At 33.9% G+C, this 20,911-nt stretch overlaps 3 protein-coding genes across 4 annotated transcripts; 1 reads left to right on the top strand and 2 right to left on the bottom strand.

Moving 5' to 3' along the window:
* The first annotated feature begins 1,170 nt into the window (after positions 1–1,170).
* On the top strand, positions 1,171–6,198 carry LOC137831125 (probable receptor-like protein kinase At2g42960). Its single transcript, XM_068638669.1, has 8 exons — positions 1,171–2,011; positions 2,510–3,245; positions 3,358–3,462; positions 3,655–3,777; positions 4,303–4,473; positions 4,557–4,686; positions 4,803–5,012; positions 5,602–6,198. Exons 2-8 carry the CDS (start codon positions 2,581–2,583, stop codon positions 5,728–5,730), a joined length of 1,533 nt encoding a protein of 510 aa, XP_068494770.1. The 5' UTR covers positions 1,171–2,011; positions 2,510–2,580; the 3' UTR covers positions 5,731–6,198.
* Positions 6,199–8,664: 2,466 nt separating this feature from the next.
* LOC137831126 (transcription termination factor MTERF2, chloroplastic-like) lies at positions 8,665–10,280 on the bottom strand. Its single transcript, XM_068638670.1, has one exon. It carries the CDS (start codon positions 9,985–9,987, stop codon positions 8,806–8,808), a length of 1,182 nt encoding a protein of 393 aa, XP_068494771.1. The 5' UTR covers positions 9,988–10,280; the 3' UTR covers positions 8,665–8,805.
* A 4,005-nt stretch (positions 10,281–14,285) lies between these two features.
* LOC137831128 (transcription termination factor MTERF6, chloroplastic/mitochondrial-like) lies at positions 14,286–17,700 on the bottom strand. Of its 2 annotated transcripts, XM_068638672.1 has the most exons (2): positions 16,438–17,686; positions 14,286–15,097 (listed from the first exon to the last, which is right to left on the bottom strand). In XM_068638672.1, the coding sequence occupies exons 1-2, from the start codon at positions 17,468–17,470 to the stop codon at positions 15,042–15,044; spliced, it is 1,089 nt and encodes a 362-aa protein (XP_068494773.1). In that variant the 5' UTR covers positions 17,471–17,686; the 3' UTR covers positions 14,286–15,041. The 2 variants fall into 2 exon arrangements, with proteins under 2 accessions (XP_068494773.1, XP_068494772.1); XM_068638671.1 differs by lacking the exon at positions 14,286–15,097 and having other exon boundaries at positions 16,201–17,700.
* Positions 17,701–20,911: the final 3,211 nt, after the last annotated feature.

Consider the following 20,911-nt stretch of genomic DNA (forward strand, 5'->3'; position numbering starts at 1 on the left):
TACATAGCACTACTAAATTCCAATAATTGAAACTAAACCACAAGTTTTAACAATAAAATTTCCATCAGAACAATTAAATCTGTTGGTACCAACTTAATTATATACACTATCAATGACCTCAATTCACCTTGTCTTTTTCTTTAAATAAACTTTATTTTTCTATTCCCATTGATTTATCATTTCATTATTACAAGTACACTTATTCAAATTTGTTTTATACATCCTTAATGAGTCAAATGTTTGTTTTTTTTTAACTATATAGTTTTAGCTTATAGAATTTGGGATGAATCTAACTCTACTCTTCTAAATTAAAAAAAAAACTATTTACTAATTTAAATTTAAAATAATTGTTTTATAAACTATTCTTGGTTTCTTAATAAATTAAATTTAAAAAATAAGAATATATTCTAAAATTTGAAAACAAAAACATAATTTTAAAAAAATTATAATTGCATGTGCAAATGAATCATCATCAACCTAGGTAATGGCCAAGCCTGCAAAGTTGCAGAGGCATGACATTGATTAGAAGGGAACAATCTAAAAAATGTTCCCACTACTAGAATTTGCGATCTGCAAGAACCAAAACAAAAGTTCAGAATACAAATGCTAATGCCAGCTACACTTCAAAACATGTCAAAATTTTCTGTGATCCCTTCACCATTATGTGTCCAAAATCCAAATTCCACAGTCAATTGCATCAGCATTATTGTGCAGGAACAGATATGGCATCATGCAATGCTTTTAAGGTACTAAAATATTTATCATTTATTCAGTTTCTACCATTCATATTTCTTTATTAGATCATTTATTATTTATAGTTTTTAACTGAATATTATTTCTTCTTCTAGTCTTCTCAATCTCTCATATTTCGAAGTAAACATTTATCAGTATCATTCAAAATAACCCCAAGAGATTCATCAAATAAATAAAGTGTAAGCTATAAGTTTATTCATTTCTTTTAGATAATAAGATAAAATATAAGAGTATAAAAGTAGTCTTTAAATCTTACTTTAGACACCAATATGCTATGAAAGAATTCATTTATTCTTCCACATGTGTTAAAAAAATAGTATATGTTAAAAAAAGTATATATATATATGTGTGTGTGATGGAAAATAAAAAGTATTGAAGGGGTGTTATAAAAAATGAGAAATCTGAAAATGAAAGTCTAAAGTTTCTATCACCAAAAAATTAAAAGGCTTTTAAGGTTTGGAATGTAAGCATTTTATTAAAAAAAAATAAAAAAATGTGTTGATACAAATAGGACAGTTTGGTAAGTATACCTCAGAAGAAGCTAGATTTGGTTTGGAGTTCAACCCTGTTGGATTGAGGTTGACTCTCTCTCTCATCAACCCACTTCTTATTTCTCTCTCTCATCAACCCACTTCTTATTTCTCTCTCCTCTTTTTCTTTCTTCTTCACTCTACTTTTTGTTAGCTTATTGAATACACTTTTTGGTTCCAGCTATAAATGCTTCACCTGTTTATTGCATTTTTGCTTTACCTTTACTGTTTCTCTCTCTGTCTCTCTGGTTTCCTCCATTACAAACCAGGTTTCCTTTCCAGCTAGTTAGGTCCCGCCCATCCTTAAGCACAGTACCCACCAACCGTTTTCCCCACCATTGCTTTTTCCTACTTCAAAATCTAGCCATTTTCACCCTTTCTCTCTCTCCTTTCATTTTTTTTCTTCATAAAAATAGTACTTTTGTCTGGCATTCCAATCAATTTTTGTTTATTTATTTCTTGTTATCTTGGTCTTGCCTTGAGTTTATTTGTGACCCACTTGAGGTCACAATCCACTATAGCTAACTGCATATCAGAAACTGCATCTTTTTGCACCATCTGGGTTTTGTATTGTAGGGCTTGTTGCTCTTTTTTTCTGGTATTGTTCTGCCATTCCCGCACCTATCTATGCTCATTGGGTCTGTTGGGGTTCAGAGAGAAGGCCCTTTGTTGCTCCTGTGGGTGCTGGAGATAGAGGGTCAAGGAGGATGATATAGATCAACACAAAGGTGAGTGCTTTGTGTCTTTTAGAGCCACTTTTTTGGTTTTTGTTTTGTTTTGGGGAATTGGCATTTGGGTTTGCCTTTTGTTTGCTTGGATTATAAGTGATTCTTCACAAGTTTACTTTCTAGTCTTGTTGGAATTTTATTGTGATTAGAATTGCTTGAGATACTTGAGGGGTTCTTACTTTCCTTTTAAATTGTGAGTTTAATGTCGCTTTTCTGATTGGAGTGATGTGATCGCAAATGGGTTTCTGGTTTGTTTCAAGTGTTGCAATAATTTTTGGTTCAGAATACCTGAATTCCCGCAAATTGGTTTAAATGCTGCTGCCAGATTATGTTGGATTTTGATAAAGCTGGAATTATTGATTAGATGAGTTGCTGATTTTGGTTGTTTGTTTATGTGGATTCATTGCATGAACTTGAAACTTTGCTGTAAATTAGAAGGTTCGGATGTGTGTTGAAAGTTTGTGTGAAGGGAATACTTAACCATGTTCTTGCATTCAGGTGGGAATGTCTTGATTCTACTCTGAAAAGTTTGGTGGACATATTTGATTGACGACTTGTGGGATCCAACTATGTCAGAAAACAATTCTTTGCATGTGGAATTATCGAAGAAGACTTCGTTTTTGGGATTGAAATTATGGGTTTTGATTGGGATTGGTGTTGGTGCTTTTATAGTTCTGATTCTTTGTGCATTATCTGTATGGGTGATGTTCCGGAGAAAGTCTAGGAGATCTCTGGACAAGTTCTCTTTGTCACAAATACCGCATGTCTCAAAAGACATCAGAGTTGACAAGGTTGGGGTGCAGACTTCTTATGATCAAGCAGAAAGTGTAGCTATTCCTGTTCATGACAAAGCAAGTGAGAACAATTCTGACAAGTTGTTAGTTCATTTGCGCAAGAGCAAATCTGGCGATGCTGATAATATCAGTCAGTGCAGCTCAGTTTATCATCATGAGAGAGGATTTAGTTCAATGTCAGGGGAAGAAGGAAGCTCCGGGACTGTTAAAAAGCAGTCTGCATTGGCATTTGGAGGAGTAGTAACTGCTTCTCCTCTAGTTGGCTTGCCAGAAATTTCTCATCTTGGGTGGGGTCACTGGTTTACGCTTAGAGATCTGGAACTTGCAACCAATCGCTTCTCTCCAGAGAATGTGATTGGTGAGGGTGGATATGGGGTTGTTTACAGGGGAAGATTGATCAATGGATCTGAGGTGGCGGTTAAGAAAATTCTTAACAACTTGTAAGAACACTTGATGGTTTATCCTACGACTATCATCTTGTTGCCACTATTTCTTGATTAAACAATGATCTTTGAACTTGCTCCATAATTGCATAATGTGTTGAATTCACAGGGGACAAGCAGAGAAAGAGTTCAGTGTGGAAGTGGAGGCTATTGGCCATGTTAGACATAAAAATCTTGTGCGCTTACTTGGTTATTGCATAGAAGGTGTTCACAGGTAAACTTGGTGGTCTTAATGTATCAATATCACTAATGCACATATTCCCTTCTATACTCGATCACATTACTAACTTTCATTTTGTGATGGCCTTAGTCTTACTTTTTTATTGAAAATTTGAACTGAAGCTCTTTTCTTTGCCTTGTAGTTCTTTGTCTTTTTTAATGAGTGTGGTTTCCATCTGATTTGCAGGTTATTGGTGTATGAATATGTGAACAATGGTAATTTGGAACAATGGCTACATGGGGCTATGAGCCAACAAGGGACACTTACCTGGGAAGCTCGGATGAAAGTTATAACGGGCACAGCCAAAGCGTAAGTTCTATTTGAAAACTTCAAACAGAGGACGATATGAATTATTTCTGTTGACTTGTGTGAAATTGCAGTGAAATTATTTTGTAATAACTATTTTAAAATTCATATTTAGGATGATTTCTAAATGGTTGACCATGTTAAACTTGTTACACTGTTAGTGTATCAAATTTAAACACTCAGTTTTTATTGTGTATCATCAAAAGAATGTCATCATTGTCATTTAAACACTCAGCGAATGTTGATATTGCTACTTTATAGGATATATAGTCAAGTCTTTTGCAATTTATTTGCCCGATTAGGATTCTGGGGACAGCACAACTATATGTTCTCTGCTAATCTGCTGCACTGGTCCATTGTTAAATCCCTAAACTTAGGGCACAAGGGACCTGTTGCCGAGATTATAATGTTTTCCATAGTTTTATGTTGGTGCTTGCTCCATTGGATACCTAAGTTACTGTTATGGCAGTTTCAACATTATGCCCAGTTCCACTGATTAAGCTCCCTATTTCCTATTACTGGTGGCAGGCTGGCTTATTTACATGAAGCTATAGAACCGAAAGTTGTTCACCGGGATATCAAGTCTAGCAACATATTGATTGATACTGAGTTCAATGCAAAGGTTTCTGACTTTGGTTTGGCCAAACTTCTGGACTCAGGAGAAAGTCACATTACTACTAGAGTAATGGGAACGTTTGGGTATGTAAATGTTTTGTTATCTACTTTACAGATATTTTTGAATGATTGCATGGATGGAAACTTACTCCTGTTTCCAATTTCAGTTACGTGGCACCAGAATATGCGAATACAGGTTTGTTAAATGAGAGGAGTGACATTTACAGTTTTGGTGTTCTCCTGCTAGAAGTAGTTACTGGAAGGGATCCTGTGGACTACTCACGTCCTGCTAATGAGGTATGAATTACTTAAGCGGTGCCTAATTTACTTCTTCTAACTTTGTTTTGCATGAGAAGTGATCTTTGTTTTGCTTTTTGTATAGCAGATAATATTTTTTATTATCCTCATTACAGGTGAATCTTGTTGAATGGCTCAAGATGATGGTGGGGACTAGAAGGGCTGATGAAGTTGTGGATTCAAGGCTTGAAGTGAAACCATCAACACGGGCTTTAAAGCGTTCTCTTCTGGTTGCACTTAGGTGTGTTGATCCTGAAGCAGAAAAGAGGCCTAAAATGAGTCAGGTTGTGAGAATGCTTGAAGCTGATGAATATTCATTCCGAGAGGTTCCCTTCATTGTCCTATCCTCATATTTAACTTTTGCTACTGTCTGAATCTTTTATCACAATTTGGAACTTTAGGATGTTTGTATTGCTCTTTGCTACCTGACACATCTATTAAAATGACTCAGACATCATTGGAAGTTCATGCTTTCTCTATAGCCTTTTAGTTATAGTAGTGTGCTAAGCTTCTGGTTGTGTAGATTTACTGTTGAACTTGAAACTCTTGATTGACTAATAATGAATTACACATCAACTAGAATGATTGACACGTCAATGGGAATACACGACTTTCCAATAGCCTTTTTGTCATTCTAGTGTGTCTCTTTGTGTGGAATTATTGTTGAACTTAATATTTTTGAATGACTAATAATGAATAACATGTTCCCAAATTCATTCTCAGAATTCATCTTTACGTATGCAAACCCTCATGATTGGTTACTGTTTACTAAATGTTGAATGTCATGTATCCTCTCTAGTTTTTGTATGTGCATGTTTGAATTTATGATTTCCTGGATATTACATGAACTCTTCACCAGTCACTTCTATTGGATTTGTTAATTTAAGCTAAACATCTATTATATATCACTTCCAGGATCGAAGAAATAGAAAGAGCCGCACTGCCAGCATGGAAATTGAGTCCCTGAAGGATATTTCTGGACCATCTGATGCTGAAAATATGAAGGGTTCTGAAGGTCATGCACCAGAAACAACTCAAGGGTAGGATTGACAACCAAACTTGACTTAACCAGCTTCTACAATCGGCCTTGTTTCGATTTCTGTAACCAATCAAATACCATATATGTTCAAAGCTTGTCTTGAGATTTTTTTTGCCGCAAATCCAAGAAGATAATCAAATCTGAGAGCAGAATCAAGTTGGAGATAGCTCATCTGGACAATGAAGCATTTTCTTATTCAAGATGGGGTATTCAAAGATATATGATATACAAAAATTCTAGGAGGATGAAGTCAGGGTGAGTGTACTAGTTCGTGTTGTACATGTACAGATGTCATCTGAGCCAATCTCTCTTCCATACTGCTAATTTGCAGCCATTTTTGTCTGCCTGAGAGTTGAGATGATGAAAACTGATATTTGGCTTCGCTGTAGTTGCCATTTTGCTTTAAGTTAATCATTATGTATAAACTCGAAGAAGCATTATGTGAAGTGATTATATCTCTTTCTTTTGAAGTAGCCATGAATTGAGTACATATCTTTACTATCTCTGTTCTTATCACATTTTAAACTGTTGTACATATAGAGGAAACTAAGTCCTGTGATTCAATTTGCAACCTACCCAGATTATTATTGATCAACCAGGAAATGGATTAACTACACTAAATGACACACCAGCATATGTATGCTTATATTATTGGCCTGTTAGAACACTTTGTTTTTTTAATATTTTGATTTCCACCAAACTTACATTTAGTGTCTTGGGCGTTTTTAGCAATATGATCTTCTACCATAATTAAAGTTTCACTCATAATTTATACCAATTTTCAATACGCAAATGATTGGTAGTACTTAAAAAATTGTATCTAACTTTCGTTACTTTAGGTAGATACTAGATAAAGGCCAATTATGAGCAGTTTGAGGGAGGTTTCATTGTTGAACAATCGAATTTTGTTGAAATGAAGGGTGTCATTAAACAGATTATAGTAAGCTTTCATACTGAGTATTGTTGTTCTTCTAAAACTTGCGTAATTTGTATGAACTCCTTGTAAAATAACCTGAACGGAAGAAAGTGTTTCAATCATTTGATCCAGTTAATTGATATGCTAGCTCAACTTTTATTCATTCAAGTTTATTTTGCGACCTTTATTCCCTCATTCACTCAAATGTATGTTTTAAGTTATCTCGAACAAGCATTAAGGGGCATGCTTTATTCAAACAAATGATTCAAAGTTCAGATGATAAATACATAACACGAAACTACGTTTTGTCCTCAAAGTCGAACTAACTTTTTGGTATGCTAGTGATATTGAAGTGACATGTTCTTCTCGGTTCAACTAGTACCGTCTGTATGGTCGGAAACGAATTCAAAATTTCAAAGTACGAAAGATCAGTTACTAAATCTTGGTCTTGTATCCATGTCACACTCCACTGTCAAGTTAAAAGAATACCCGGTAGTGTTCTTTAAAATTAATAGAACCATTCTAATCACTACAGTACCAAATACTCAAATTTATAGTACTTTATATATGTCTCAACTCTCTTTTATCAATACCAAAGTGTGCCAAACTTGATGATTAGACTAACTTTGGTATAGTTGCAGTCAAGTAAAAAAAAACAGCCAACCAACTTTCATAGAGTTACATCAGTTTTCCCATTACCATCATTCTCGGACAACTTTTCATTTACTGTAAAAGGAGTTTAAACAAGATTACAATTCTCCAATGTGAACTTTTTTCAACAAGTCATTTTGTGTTTTTCTGAGAGAAAGATTCCTTCTTTGGGTAATGCATTTTCATTCCCAAAAATACCTCTTCACTCCAAGATCGGTGATTCTGTAACATGCTCAATTAAGAATGGTAAGCATAATTGTAAATATAGAAGTTTTTGACTATGATACTCTTAGTTTTTCTTTATGACTTGTTTAATCTGAAATGGTCTTCATGAGGCAAATAATGAGGCAAAATGGTCTTCATAATTTAAAATAATGAAGCAAAATGGTCTTCATGAGTACCCTAGTCCCACAACAACATCATGCCTATCATACTCAACTAGTTATAACATTACGTAACCAACATTTCTTCATATATAAATCATAAAACATGCCATAATCAACATATTGTATAGAAATCATAAATCATGACATCAAAACATGAAATTAGCCAAATTGAGCTCAAAATCTCAAGTAGTATTCCCCTTGCATATGTCATTAGTCTGAGAAATAAATTCGATCTTAGTCAAGTCTGAAAGAAACTTTCACCAATGTTTACAAAAACATTTGCTGAGATTATGATAGTGAGACCTTGACCTAGCCAATAATACCTTAGTCTTAGTCAAGTCGACAACATCAGGACCAAAATCGAGTTGAGGAAAGAATATGAAAAATTTTAAATTCTTATTTTTTAGGACCCAAATTTCAATTTCTGACCCAAACAACATATTTTGTGACAAAACATTTCAAATTTTCTATAAAAATGAGTTACTCTCTTAAAGTTCTTTATCCAAACACAGTACTAAGGAAACAATGTTGTACCCTTAAATCTGCTATAACTTTTGGCTTTAAGGCAAATGTTCAACGAGAGAAAGCACGAAACCTGATCTTTCCTAGCAATATTCGATGCTACTGAACCCATGAGCACATTGTTCTTATCATTAAAGAAACAATACTTTGACTACAAACATCATTTGTAATTTGTAATTTGTAATAACTAATAAGCCTGACTAGCAAAGATAAACAGAAGTTGAGAAAAGTTCAAAACTATATGTATACATGACTTCATACAACGGTATGCACTATGCACTAACAAGATATAGTGACAAATTTCAAGTTGAAGGGAGTCATAAGCTTGGGTTTGTAACTCAACTAAACAGAATTCATTCATTAAAGAATTGTAAAAGTAGCACAACAACTAAATATAATTTGATATATGCCTGAAATTGAAAAATAGATGCACAATCAAGATAATTCAATTGAATATCAAAGAGTAAGTAAATCTGACCAAAACTATATTTAAGTAAAACAAAACTCACAATATCGACATAAAAAGCAAAAGCTTTCAAGTGCCCTTTAGCATTGAAATACAGAAGTTAAAAGTTAGAAAAATAGCCAGCATAAACCTTCAAAGACTACAATACATCATCATGATGAATCAATCCTTTGTAGACATCTGGCAATAAAGGCAAATCTTCCTGGAAACCAATGACAAATTTCTTCAAAAATATTTCCTCGGTCATGCCCATATAGGAACCAAAACTCAAACTACTCTTAAGTAAACCTTTTGATTTCAAGATTTTAATTACTGTGAGTCTAGGGATAATCCTGTTCTCCAAGTTGTAGGCTAGAATAGGAGGATATGCAGCAATATCTAATGATGGCAAACCCATATCCTTCACTAGGAAAGTCATTTTTTTCGTAACTGTTTCCTCTGATAACTTCATAAAATTGGGAAACTTCACAAACGCTTGAAGAGCCATTTCCCAGTTCCAGCCCCACCTCTCATAAATCTTAAATTTCGATTCCCATGCTCCTTCGCGCATCGTTAAAAGCACTTGGATAGCCATGACAAAATTTGTTTTCTTATGATCAAACCCAATTTTCTTAATTCTCTCGAAAACTTCCACAAATCTGGAATGCTTCCCCATTGCTGCAGAGGGGAAGTTGACCATCAGCAGAGAGATGGAACCCTGAGGCACACCAGACTGCCTCAGAATTTCGATGTTGGGAACCAAGTCATTCCATAGGTCACAATATGTGAAACCAAGTGGGGCATTTCTCAAAACTCTAACAACTTCCCCATCATCACGAACTATACGCCTTATAATCTGGTACCGTGGCACAATGCAGTTTTCCAGACTCCTGAGCAAGATTAAGGGGTTTTCAAGCGCGATCTTATGGATGACAGTGTTGGAAGCCCCAATAGAGTGGAAGAACTTGAGTTTGGGCAAGAGGGTCGTCTCTAGCTTTGCAGCAAGCAACCTGGGATTTTTCTCGACGAGTTTTGCAACCTGAGTTTTGGAGAATCCATAGTCCTTGAGAGTATCAAGAACAGCATTTGGACCATCTGGGGTTTTCAGATTCACCCTCTTGGCGAGTTCCCTGGCCAATTCAAGTGACAACCCACATGAGTTAACGAGGTAAGACACGGTAAAGGTGTCACCTTTGAGGCTGTTCCCACTAGAAGTGAACGTGTTGAACATAAAAAGAAAAGCATTGTGTTTGTATTGCAGCAGGGAACCCAGTGGGAATTGGGTGCTTCTGTAGTGTGTGAAGGACGCAAATAGTGTTGTAATGAGAACACGAGGCACCATTTACTTACTCAGATTTCAATGTTCCACAAATGTATGCTTTTGAACGTTGCAACCTTCAATGCAAACCCTTAAGCTGACTTCAAAGCAGGTTGGTTGAAACGGCAATGGGGGCACTGAAGAATCGCAGTTCTAAAATTGAGAAGAAGGAATGGGAGTTGCTTTGTGTAGTTTGGTGCTACGTAGAGGCCAGTTTTCTCGGTGGAGTTTTATCTAGCGGTAGAAATGGGCTAACCCGACCAGTTTTACTCCGTCTCACATTTGACCTGAAAAAACATTGAAGTGGGACTCACTTTGTTGGCTCGTTTTTATGTAAGATTGATTTTCGTATAAACAAAATCTTAACAATATAATATAATGTTATAATAATATTTTTATTATATTTATAGATTTATCATTCATAGTAAAATTTAAATAAATTAAATATACATAAAATTAGCATCCGCCTTATATCCTTAAAAAATAAATGTTGTAAAATCAATAAAGAGTGTTGCTAAAGAAACATAGTTCAAAACATCGAGAAAAACTTTGCATATTTTTTTGCCAATTTCATACATAGATGTTAATCTTGTTGGAGCACTTCTCACACATCTAATGATTAATTCCAAATTTAATGTCGATCTTACTAGAACACTCTTTGGCAAGATTATCAAACTCTAGAGTCTACTCAGACTCGTTGTGGGAGGGATGTAAACTCGACTCGTAAACCCAACTCGTAGAATCGTAAGAGTCTATTTCATATAAAAATAATAATTCATGATACCAATTCCATAATATTGAAATAAACAAACTCATACACCAACAAAATAACTAAAACAACACAAATGTTATCAAGTTTAAAAGTTTCATTCATCTAATCCTCTAAAGAAATCATCTCCAAGATCTTCATGATCATCTCCATCATTATCTTCATCACCATCTTCATCGCCACTAACATCATCATCAAAAACTATATTATCAAAATCAGTTGCATCTAGAATTGAATCATTTAAATTTGTTCCTTCAACTAAGTCAACATTCACACCATCATCTTCAACTTGAGTTTACTCAACCTCAACAGTACAATTGAAAGAAGGAACAACATAAGATGTGGTATTATTTCTAAAACTATGAGATTCAAAAATATATAAATCAGCTTTAGCATCAACTAAACCAAACCTCTCTTTGGTTTGATTGTCATGTATCATACACTGAGTAGAAGAAAATATCAAATTGTAGTTTAGATTAAGACTAAGTTTTGAAGTAGATATGAAGTTAAAGGCAAAGTGAGGTATATACAAAACAACAGTTAGATACAATTTGTTATTAAAAACAATGGTTCCATTAAAATTTGAGAACACATGGTTACCATTGGGCATACTAATTTGAATAGGTTTAATACTCTTATAAGAAGCAAATTCAGATGAGGAAATGCATACATGATCCGTGGCCCCCGAATCTAAAATCCAATAATTTTTAGTATTTTATAATTTATTTAAGGTGTAAACATTATTGGTTGAAGATTGCTTAGCCACTTTATGTGTGGAATCCACAATGAAGAAGCCCACCTAGTTCACTTGCACTTGATTGGCAAAGTTTCCATTGGTGTTTTGCTTGAGAATATAAGGAAAAGCCTGATATTGTTGTGCAGTGAGGCGAAAATCCCCATTTTCATATTCCTTCTTGCATTGCTTAGAAAAAACATCATTAGATACCCTAATATTATTTACACTAGTTTTACAATTGTAAAACTTGTACCAAGGGGGGTAACCATGCATTTTGTAACAAGTATCAACCGTATGACCAGTTTTATTACAGTGAATATACAATTTCCTATTGTTGCCATTGCCAAATTTATAAGTTTTGTTTTCTTGATTAGGAAAACCAATTTTGTGAATGCAAGTATTTTCAGTATGACCATTTTTTTTCCATAAAAGGTACAAACATCAGGAACAAGATTACAATTAGAATTTACTCTACTAACACTGGTGATCAGAAAATTGCTAGCCATTTGGCGCTCTTGTTGTGTCATGAGAGAAAAAATCTTGGTTATGGGTGGTATAGGTTTCATAAGGAGAACCATGTGACCTTATGTTATGGTATTGATCATTCAACCTCTGTAACAAACAAATGGTCTAATCCTCACATTTTCTTTGGCTAATAACAGAGGCAACAAAACACAAACACTTGGTTGCACAGATGCATATAGGATTTGGTCTAAAATTTTCCAATTCATCCCAAATAATTCTTCGTTTAGTAAAAAATTCAGTAACAGATAAATCTCCTTCTTTTAAAGAAGCAACTTCCAATGGAAGGTAAAAAATTCTAGATAAATCTCCTTGTGAAAACCTAATTTTCAATTCATTAGAGCGATGTTCATTCATATTATATTTTGTTTAATAGGAGTAGAGACATAATGAACTGACCACAATACCACCATATTATTGCATCTTTGTGTTGTGTTAATGTTACTTATTTTCTGTATAGGACCTTTTTTCTTTTTGTACCACCTTATCTTAGCTACAAAAATATTATTATTGTTGTCTTATTAAAATATGGTGAATTTTTTTATAGAATATACGAACCAATCCACCTTATTATTGACTTGTAATTTAATTAATATAATAAAAATTAAAATTATTACTATCAGTTTAAGGATTTAATTAGTATTTATCTTACTTGATCTATACTACTATTAAAGGGTTCATAATTTGCAAAACTTGTAAAGAGTGTCTGAAATTTTTTTAAAAAAAATAGGTAACTTTTTACTCTCTTTTTTAATTCTAAGAAAGTTAATGTATTTCAATCATACTTATTTTGGGTAATATTTATATCACTAAATTTAACGGTATTATTAACGGGATCATAATCTCTTTCCGAAAGCTTATAAACACAGTCTCATACATGAAGAAAAACTAATGCTTTTATGAAACCTGTCAGGTTTTTATTTAAATGTGGTAGAGTTTTGTTTTAAACATTAAATGTTTTGCATAATGTTTATGTGGTTGAAAGTAACATTATCATGTTTGGGTATATGCTACTAACTTACTACTAAGCCAAAAATTATAGTTTTACATTATAGTGTAGCAATCCAAATATCAATATTCAATTATAGCTTCACCCATTTTGACCTTAGTCACAGAACAAGCAATTTTCCCCTCAACAATTTCCTAGTCGTAACAACAACACTATATATTATTCGTCTCCGTTGTAAAGCAAAATGATCCATCACATATATTAAAATAACTAGTTTAAGCACAAGATTTGCAAAAGCAAGCATTTCAAAGTCTATTCTCAATACAATATCATCACTACCACTACTAGGAAGCTACATAGAGGCACCCCCTCAAGACCCACCAAGCATTGAAAACCAACAACATATTATAAACCAACAAAACACATCATAAACTTATATTCATAAAGTACTCAAATGTTAGGAAATCTTACCTGGCCAGCTTCAGTTCTAAGAGTGACTTATATATCTATTGGATAACTTTGATTAATGTCAATTGGTTTTAAGATAACATCATAAATAATATTAGAGCCTATGATTCTTAAAATGAAAAGTAAAAGTAAGGAATTGAAAATCAGAACTTAAAGCTAAATAGTCATCTATGATGCACCGATGTTTCAATTTGTGTTACTCTATGATACTTTCCTGATAATAATTTATAATTTTTTATTTTGACAATGTCAAAGAACTATTAATTTAATTTGGATTTGTACAATTACAATTATATATTTACTATGTTTTAAGATCTTTTATACATTTTTAGATAGTATATGTTATGTATTCTATCCATTATTTTCAGCTACCTTTGGAGTTAAACGTGTCTGCAGAAATTAAGCATGTAGCAGCAGGCCATTAAGCATGTAGCAGCAGGCAGCAGGCAATGGTAGTCCATAAATAATTATCACAAACAATCAAGCCAAACCCTGTACCTTCATGTCTCACTGATGCATCAAAATTCAGTTTTAAAAGAAATAATAATATATCTTAGTTCTAGCTGCACACAACAAAAAATCACAAGATTCTAATTGATTGCTACTTTGCACAGTAATCTTCAGTTTTCATATCAATTTGTGCATTTGCCTTTGTAATATCCAGCATTCTGTTAACCAAAATAATCATAGTATTTCATTACCATTTTAATTGGGAGATAGAAATATGCACTAACACGTGTTTTAAACACAAGTCTAGTTCCATAGATGAACGACCATTTTCTTTTAAGTTTGTCTTCATTCTCCCTTGTGGACATTCTAAATTTAGACATACAAAAACATTTGTAACTACAATCATGTAAATAGCAGTGCTCTTTAGATAGCAAAGACAATCGGAGCATTTTATGACAGACATACTTTTTAACTTTCTCTACAATCATATCTCATCACATGAAAGATAACATAAAACAAAACAAAAAAGATACAAACAAACATAGGAAGAGGACTAGGCTAAAACCTATGCTGAAAAAACAAGAAACTCCCAAAAACTAACCAATGCGAAACATGTGGATTCCCACACACCTTAGTTACTCCATGATTCGTACTTTTGAGTTTTCCTCCTGTTATGTTCAGCTCCTTCAATCCTTGGAGCATCTGGGTAGGCTTCAATCATTCTGAAATTTGCAACTTTTACAAACTTGAAAGCAAAATGATCTGAATATCATTGTACCTTATGTCAGACACACCCCATGATATTTTGAGGTGATCAAGTTTTGACAACTCTCTCAAGCTTTCAAACAGTCCATCTTGGACCAGAGCCCCAATTGCAAATTTTGCAAGATTTGATATTCTACAATGAGTCTTCTCAGAACTACCTATTACAAATCCCTTGAGTACCCGATGATCAGTCAACTTCTTAAACCCCTTTGTCATTCTCTTGAACAATAGCAGTGACAAATCAAAATGTCTGAACTTTCTCAATGACGCAATATCATCCAGCAGTGTTTCTAGATTGTGACAGGCCTTGAACAGAAACTAAAAAATAGAGGGAGGCAGCTCAGATATTCTTGATATCCCTGAAAGCCTAAGATACTTCAAATGCTTTTGATTCCTTAACTTCATCAGGAATTCTTCATTCACCACTTCAATATGATGTGCAACCACTTTAATGTGATAATGAAGATTGCACAATCTGAGAATATTTTCAGATTCAGAACGCATTTACAAATCATTTACAAATTGTGTAATCTGAAAATGTATTTCAAATTATACAATCTAGTATTTATAAAATCAAGTGACAAATATATAAACTGCAAGAATTGTATAAAAAGCATTAGAGTGAGAATATGACTTATAAAAGCATATTTGAGTAAACATGAAAGTTCCTCCAGTAAAATCTGATTAGCAAGCAATACCTCATTATCTTTTTCCATTTCAATCTTTTCAATTCTTGTTGGAAAGACCAACGCCAAAAGACAATCACGAAAATTATAAGTACAAAAAATTAGTTCTGTATAAAGGACAATAGAAAACAATAGCCTTAGCAAAGGATCGAAGTTTAATATATAGGAACAACATCGAGTATACTATTCATTTCACACACATACAGAGGTTTTTTGCATTAATAGGTCCGCTTCAACTTTAGGTTTCAATAGGTTAAACATCCCAGTCCATAATACTTGTAAATGGTGCAACCCTTTAAACTACAAGCAGCTCTGAAAAAATTTAAGGAAACAAAGTTGTACCCTTAACATCTGCTATAACATTTGTCTATAAGCCAAAAGCTTAATTCAATGAGAGAGAGCACAACACCCGATCTTTCCTAACAACAGTCAATGCTAATGAACCCCTGAGCACATTGTTCTTTGATATCTTCATTAAAGAATCACTACTCTGACTACTAACATTATTTGTAATTTGCAATAACTAATAAGCCTCAATAACAAAGATAACCAGAAGTTTAGAAAAATTCAAAACTACACGTATCCATGACTTCATATAATATTATGCAGTATGCACTAACAACATATAGAGACAAATTTCACGTTGAAGGGATGTAAGCTTGGGCTTGGAAGACAACTAAACAGAATTCATTTATTAAAGAATGGTAAAAGTAGTATAACTAAATGCAATTTGATTTGACAGAAATTGAAAAACAGATACACAGTCAAGATAATTAAGTTGAATATCGCAAGTAGATTTATATATTTGATTATAAAATCCATATGCTATAAATCCGACCAAAACTCCATCTATTTAAGTAAAACAAAACTTACTATATCGACACAAAAAGCAGAAGCAGACAAAACTCAAGTTCACTTTAGCATTGAAATAGAGGATTTAAAAGTTAGAAGATGTGAAAGCCGGCATAAACCTTCAAAGACTACATTACATCATCATGATGAATCAATCCTTTATAGACATCTGGTAAGAGAGGCAAATCTTTCTGGAAACTAATGACAAATTTCTTCAAAAAGGAATTGTCGGTCATGCATATATAGTAACTAAAACTCAAACTACTCCTAAGCAAACCTTTTGATTTCAAGATTTTAATTACTGAGAATCTAGGGATAATCCTCTTCTCCAAGTTGTAGGCTAGAATAGGAGGAAATGCGGCAATTTCTAATGAGGACAAACCCATATCATTAACTAGGAAATTCATTTTCTCTGTAACTGTCTCGTCGGACAACTTCACAAAATTGGGATACTTCAAAAACGCTTGAAGAAATATTACCCTGTTCCAGCCCCACCTCTCATAAATCTCAAATCTCGATTCCCATGCCCCTTTATGCATAGTTATAAGCACTTGGATAGCCATGACAAAACTTGTTCTCTTAGGGTCAAATCCAAATTTCTTAATTCTCTCGACAACTTCCACAAATCTGGAATGCTTCCACATTGTTGCACGGGGGAAATTGACCACCAGCAGAGAAATTGAACCCTGAGGCACACCAGACTGCCTCAAAACCTCAATGTTTGGAACCAAGCATTTCCTAAGGTCAGACACGGTGAAGCTAAATGGGGCTCTTGTCAAAACTTTAACAACTTTCCGATCATCACCAACTATACTCCTGATAATCTCGTATCGTGGCACAAGGATTTTTCCCAGACTCCTCTCCAAGATACGGGGGCTTTCGAGCATGATCTTATGCATGTCAGTGTTGGAAACCCCGATAGAGTGGAAGAACTTGAGTTTGGGCAAAAGGGTCGTCTCTGCCTTTGCAACAAGCAACCTGGGATTCTTCTCGACGAGTTTTGCAACCAGAGCTTTGGAGAATCCATAGTTCTTGAGAGTGTCAATAACAGCATTTGGACCATCTGGGGTTTTCAATTTCACTCTCTTGGAGAGTTCCCTGGCCAATTCCAGGGACAACCCAAATGAGTTGATGAGGTAAGACACGGTAAAGGTGACACCTTTGAGACTGTTCGGATCAGAAGTGAATGTTTTGAACATAAAAAGAAAAGCATTGTGTTTGTGTAGCAGCAGAGAACCTAATTGGAATTGGGTGGTTGTGTGGTGTGTGAAGGACGCAGATAGTGTAGTAATGAGAATACGAGGCACCATTTACTCACTGAGATTTCAATGCTCCACAACGCTGCAACCTTTAATGAAAACCCTTAAGCTGACTTCAAAGCAGGGTGGATGAAAAGCCCGATGGGATTTTGTTTTGACAAAAGGGTCTTCTCAGGTTTGGCTGAGAGCATGCTAGCTTCATCATGGAGACATGAAAGTGGGTTTTCGATTCAAGAATAAGCAGTTCTAAAGTTGAAAAGCACGAATGAGAGTTGCTTTGTGTAGTTGGGAATTTCTTCCAGCAACCATATAATTCTGTAAATCCCAATAATGCCCTTCTAAATCCATTCATTTTTTCAATTCTAAATTGTGAAATTTGAAGACTTTCTAAATTTCAGAATCTGAATATAAAAATTGGAATTTTATGCATTGTGAAATCTAGAATACAAAATTATATTCTAAATTATACAATTTATAAAATTTTATATTTTAAATTGTAATATGAAAGACTTTTTTTGGTACAAAAATATATTCTGAATTGTACATTTCAGACTATGTTTAAAAAAAACGCATTTTAAATTGCATTGTCTATCATGATACATTCTAGATTGTGCAATTCAAAAGGTGTACCACTAGGATCCGCATGACCAATATCATGTCTTGGACCCGGTCATTATATTGTCCGACACCACATAGCCAATTACGCTTAAGTAAAGTTAGTGAGCCTAATCAACAATCAAGAGTTAGGTAATACATCTCTAAACATGACTCAGCTCTCTAATGTGGCTCAATAATAAAGGCCCACCAAAATAATATAAATAGCACAGATTCCAAGAACCAGGTACATCATTATACAGTACTCAGAATATCGAGTGTCGAATACTAAATCTAACTTGAGCGTGAGAGTGTCTTATGCAGGTACCATCCGAATTTGGACTACGTGAAGACCGAGGAGTAGGAGCAATCCCAATAGTTTTATAGGTCCCAACTCCGTTTGAGAACAGAAGGTATTTCTAGATTTAAAATTATCTTTCAGATTATACAAATTCAGAATGCACTATGCAAGATGGTATAATTTTGGAAGATATTTTTAAATCTATAATAGAATTTTACAATATAGACTGCACAATCCATAATACAAATTTTATATTCTAGATTTTGCAATACATGATACAAATTTTATATTCTAAATTGTGCAATACATACTACAATTTGTATTCCAAATTGTGCAATCCAAAATATAAATTTTGTATTATGAACTGGTAGTGTTAAATGAGTATCTTGGGAAGGTTTTTAAGGTTATTGCCCCCAATGGATTTGTGTGCTTTAATGATTTAGCCAATGAAATATTGTGTGTATTTGCCTCAATGGACATGATAGTGTTGAGAAAATTGATTGTTAAATAGTGAATCAATATATATATGTATGTGTGTGTATACATCTAGTTCCTTTTTATCTCTTTTGTATCTCGAGCTCCTCTCTCTAGTGTGCGTCTTCTTCTTGGTGTAATCGATATGTTTAGGGCTCTTTTTTCTTGGTGTAAGTATTCTTCATAATCATTGTTGGAAGCAAATTTCATATTATAAGTCAATTTTGTAGTATATAAGTGAGTGCAAACCTTATCTTATAAGTTGATTATATAAGGTTGAGTTATGTTTAAAGTTCATTTCTTAATATGATATCAAATTCACCTAAAGTCTATCCCAACGAGTGTTTGTATTGGGCTTATCGTTTCACCCGCTATCGGACCACCTATTAATATGTAGTCTCATACACGAGTTGGTTATCCTCAACATTAAAGAGTGTATTGAAAATCTCACATCGACTACAAATAAAAACCTTTCATAATACATAAGTGGGTGCAAATCTTATCTTATAAGGTTAAATTAGAATTAAAACTCACTTCATATTATAACTTTTTAATCTAAAGAATTTAACATGTATTTTTTAGGATGTTGTATTCACTCTGTCACTTAACTAATTGAGCAAGAACTCTTCCGTTATTAACTTTTAATCTTGCTAATCACTAAATTAATTATGTAATAAAAGAAACATGTTGTTGATTGCCACTGTAGAAACTTATTGCCTATTCTATGATTTTTTTTAAGAGAAAAAGAAAGAGCATCGAGATAGGATAATAATTGTTCTTGCTGGTTGACTCAGTCGTCGCTGACTTAAAAGGCAGATGGTGGCTCCTCCTATTTCTTGGTGGTTTCTACTCTCTCCTTGGGTGGTCGAGAGTGGCTCCGTTGAAACAGAGGGGGCCCTACCTGTTGATTGCACTCCGACGATCAAATTAGTACTGAGCTAAGAAACAGTAAAGTATGTAAAACAGTTTCAGTTTTAGAAACGGCGTACATTGTCTAGGGTTCTTACCACCCTTTTATATAGGTTGTATCTAGGTCAACTTCCTGTCCCACGAGGATCTTTCCTTTAGTGGAATTAGGGTTATTGGTGAGACATCATGTGACGCGTTGCACAAGCTTAGTGTAGCCGCAACACATGACTTGCCTCTTCTGGAGTGCAAAATCTTAATAGTATGGCTGCCAGGGTACCAATTAATTTACCAGCGTTGCGGGGCCATCTGTTCTATAGGTGCCCTAAGTATTCGTGTGTCATGCATGCAGTCTATCCTTGGAAACCCTAACCCTTACGGACCTTAGCGCCTCCAAGGATTATTTACTTGTGCTAGACCTGAACGTGCTATACACACCACATGTATGAACTTCTCTCGTGACTTAGGTCCTTCTTACATCTGGATGATAACTCATTATTATTCATGAGGCTCACCTACGTGGCCCACTAATGTGACCGGACCACCGAGATCTGACCAGTACAATAATTAATGTAAAACTGTTAATGAATGAATTAGATTAGATTGAATCAAATTTTTAATAGATAAAAAAGTAACTAGTTTTTTTTTATCCAATCAATTATAATATGAATTTTTTTTATCCAATTCATTATTTTTTCACTCCTAATTTCAAGTCACCAATTACTTGAGTCTAGATGTAATTGAAACTAAAAACATTCAATCAAAATCCTAAAATTTACCACATATTGGGAATACTAATCATAGGGAAAAAAAACACTCTATTGTGTTTCGATGTCATTATTGTGAATAACCTAAGATAAGAAAATACACTATTATAGCTCAATGTTACTATTGTGGTGTCCTACCAAACCATTGTGGCCAACTCGTGTCCATTTTCCTTAAAAAATCACTAGTTTAGTTTCCACCCTTTAATCATTCCATAATTCTCCACATGATTTTCATGTTCCCAATGGTGTTCAAATTTTTCACTTTGCTCATAAATCCTTAAGCTCCCATCAAAACAATATATTTTCCAATAAAAAACCATAAAAAAAGACAAATGAATACATAACCAAACAAAACCATTAGGAAATGCATGCAATTATTTATAAAAAAAACATGCAAAATTTCCATATGTTAATTCTATTTAAATAAATAAGATATTGTTAATGATATTA

The sequence above is a fragment of the Phaseolus vulgaris genome, chromosome 6 (assembly GCF_000499845.2).
Source record: "Phaseolus vulgaris cultivar G19833 chromosome 6, P. vulgaris v2.0, whole genome shotgun sequence".
NCBI lineage: Eukaryota > Viridiplantae > Streptophyta > Magnoliopsida > Fabales > Fabaceae > Phaseolus > Phaseolus vulgaris.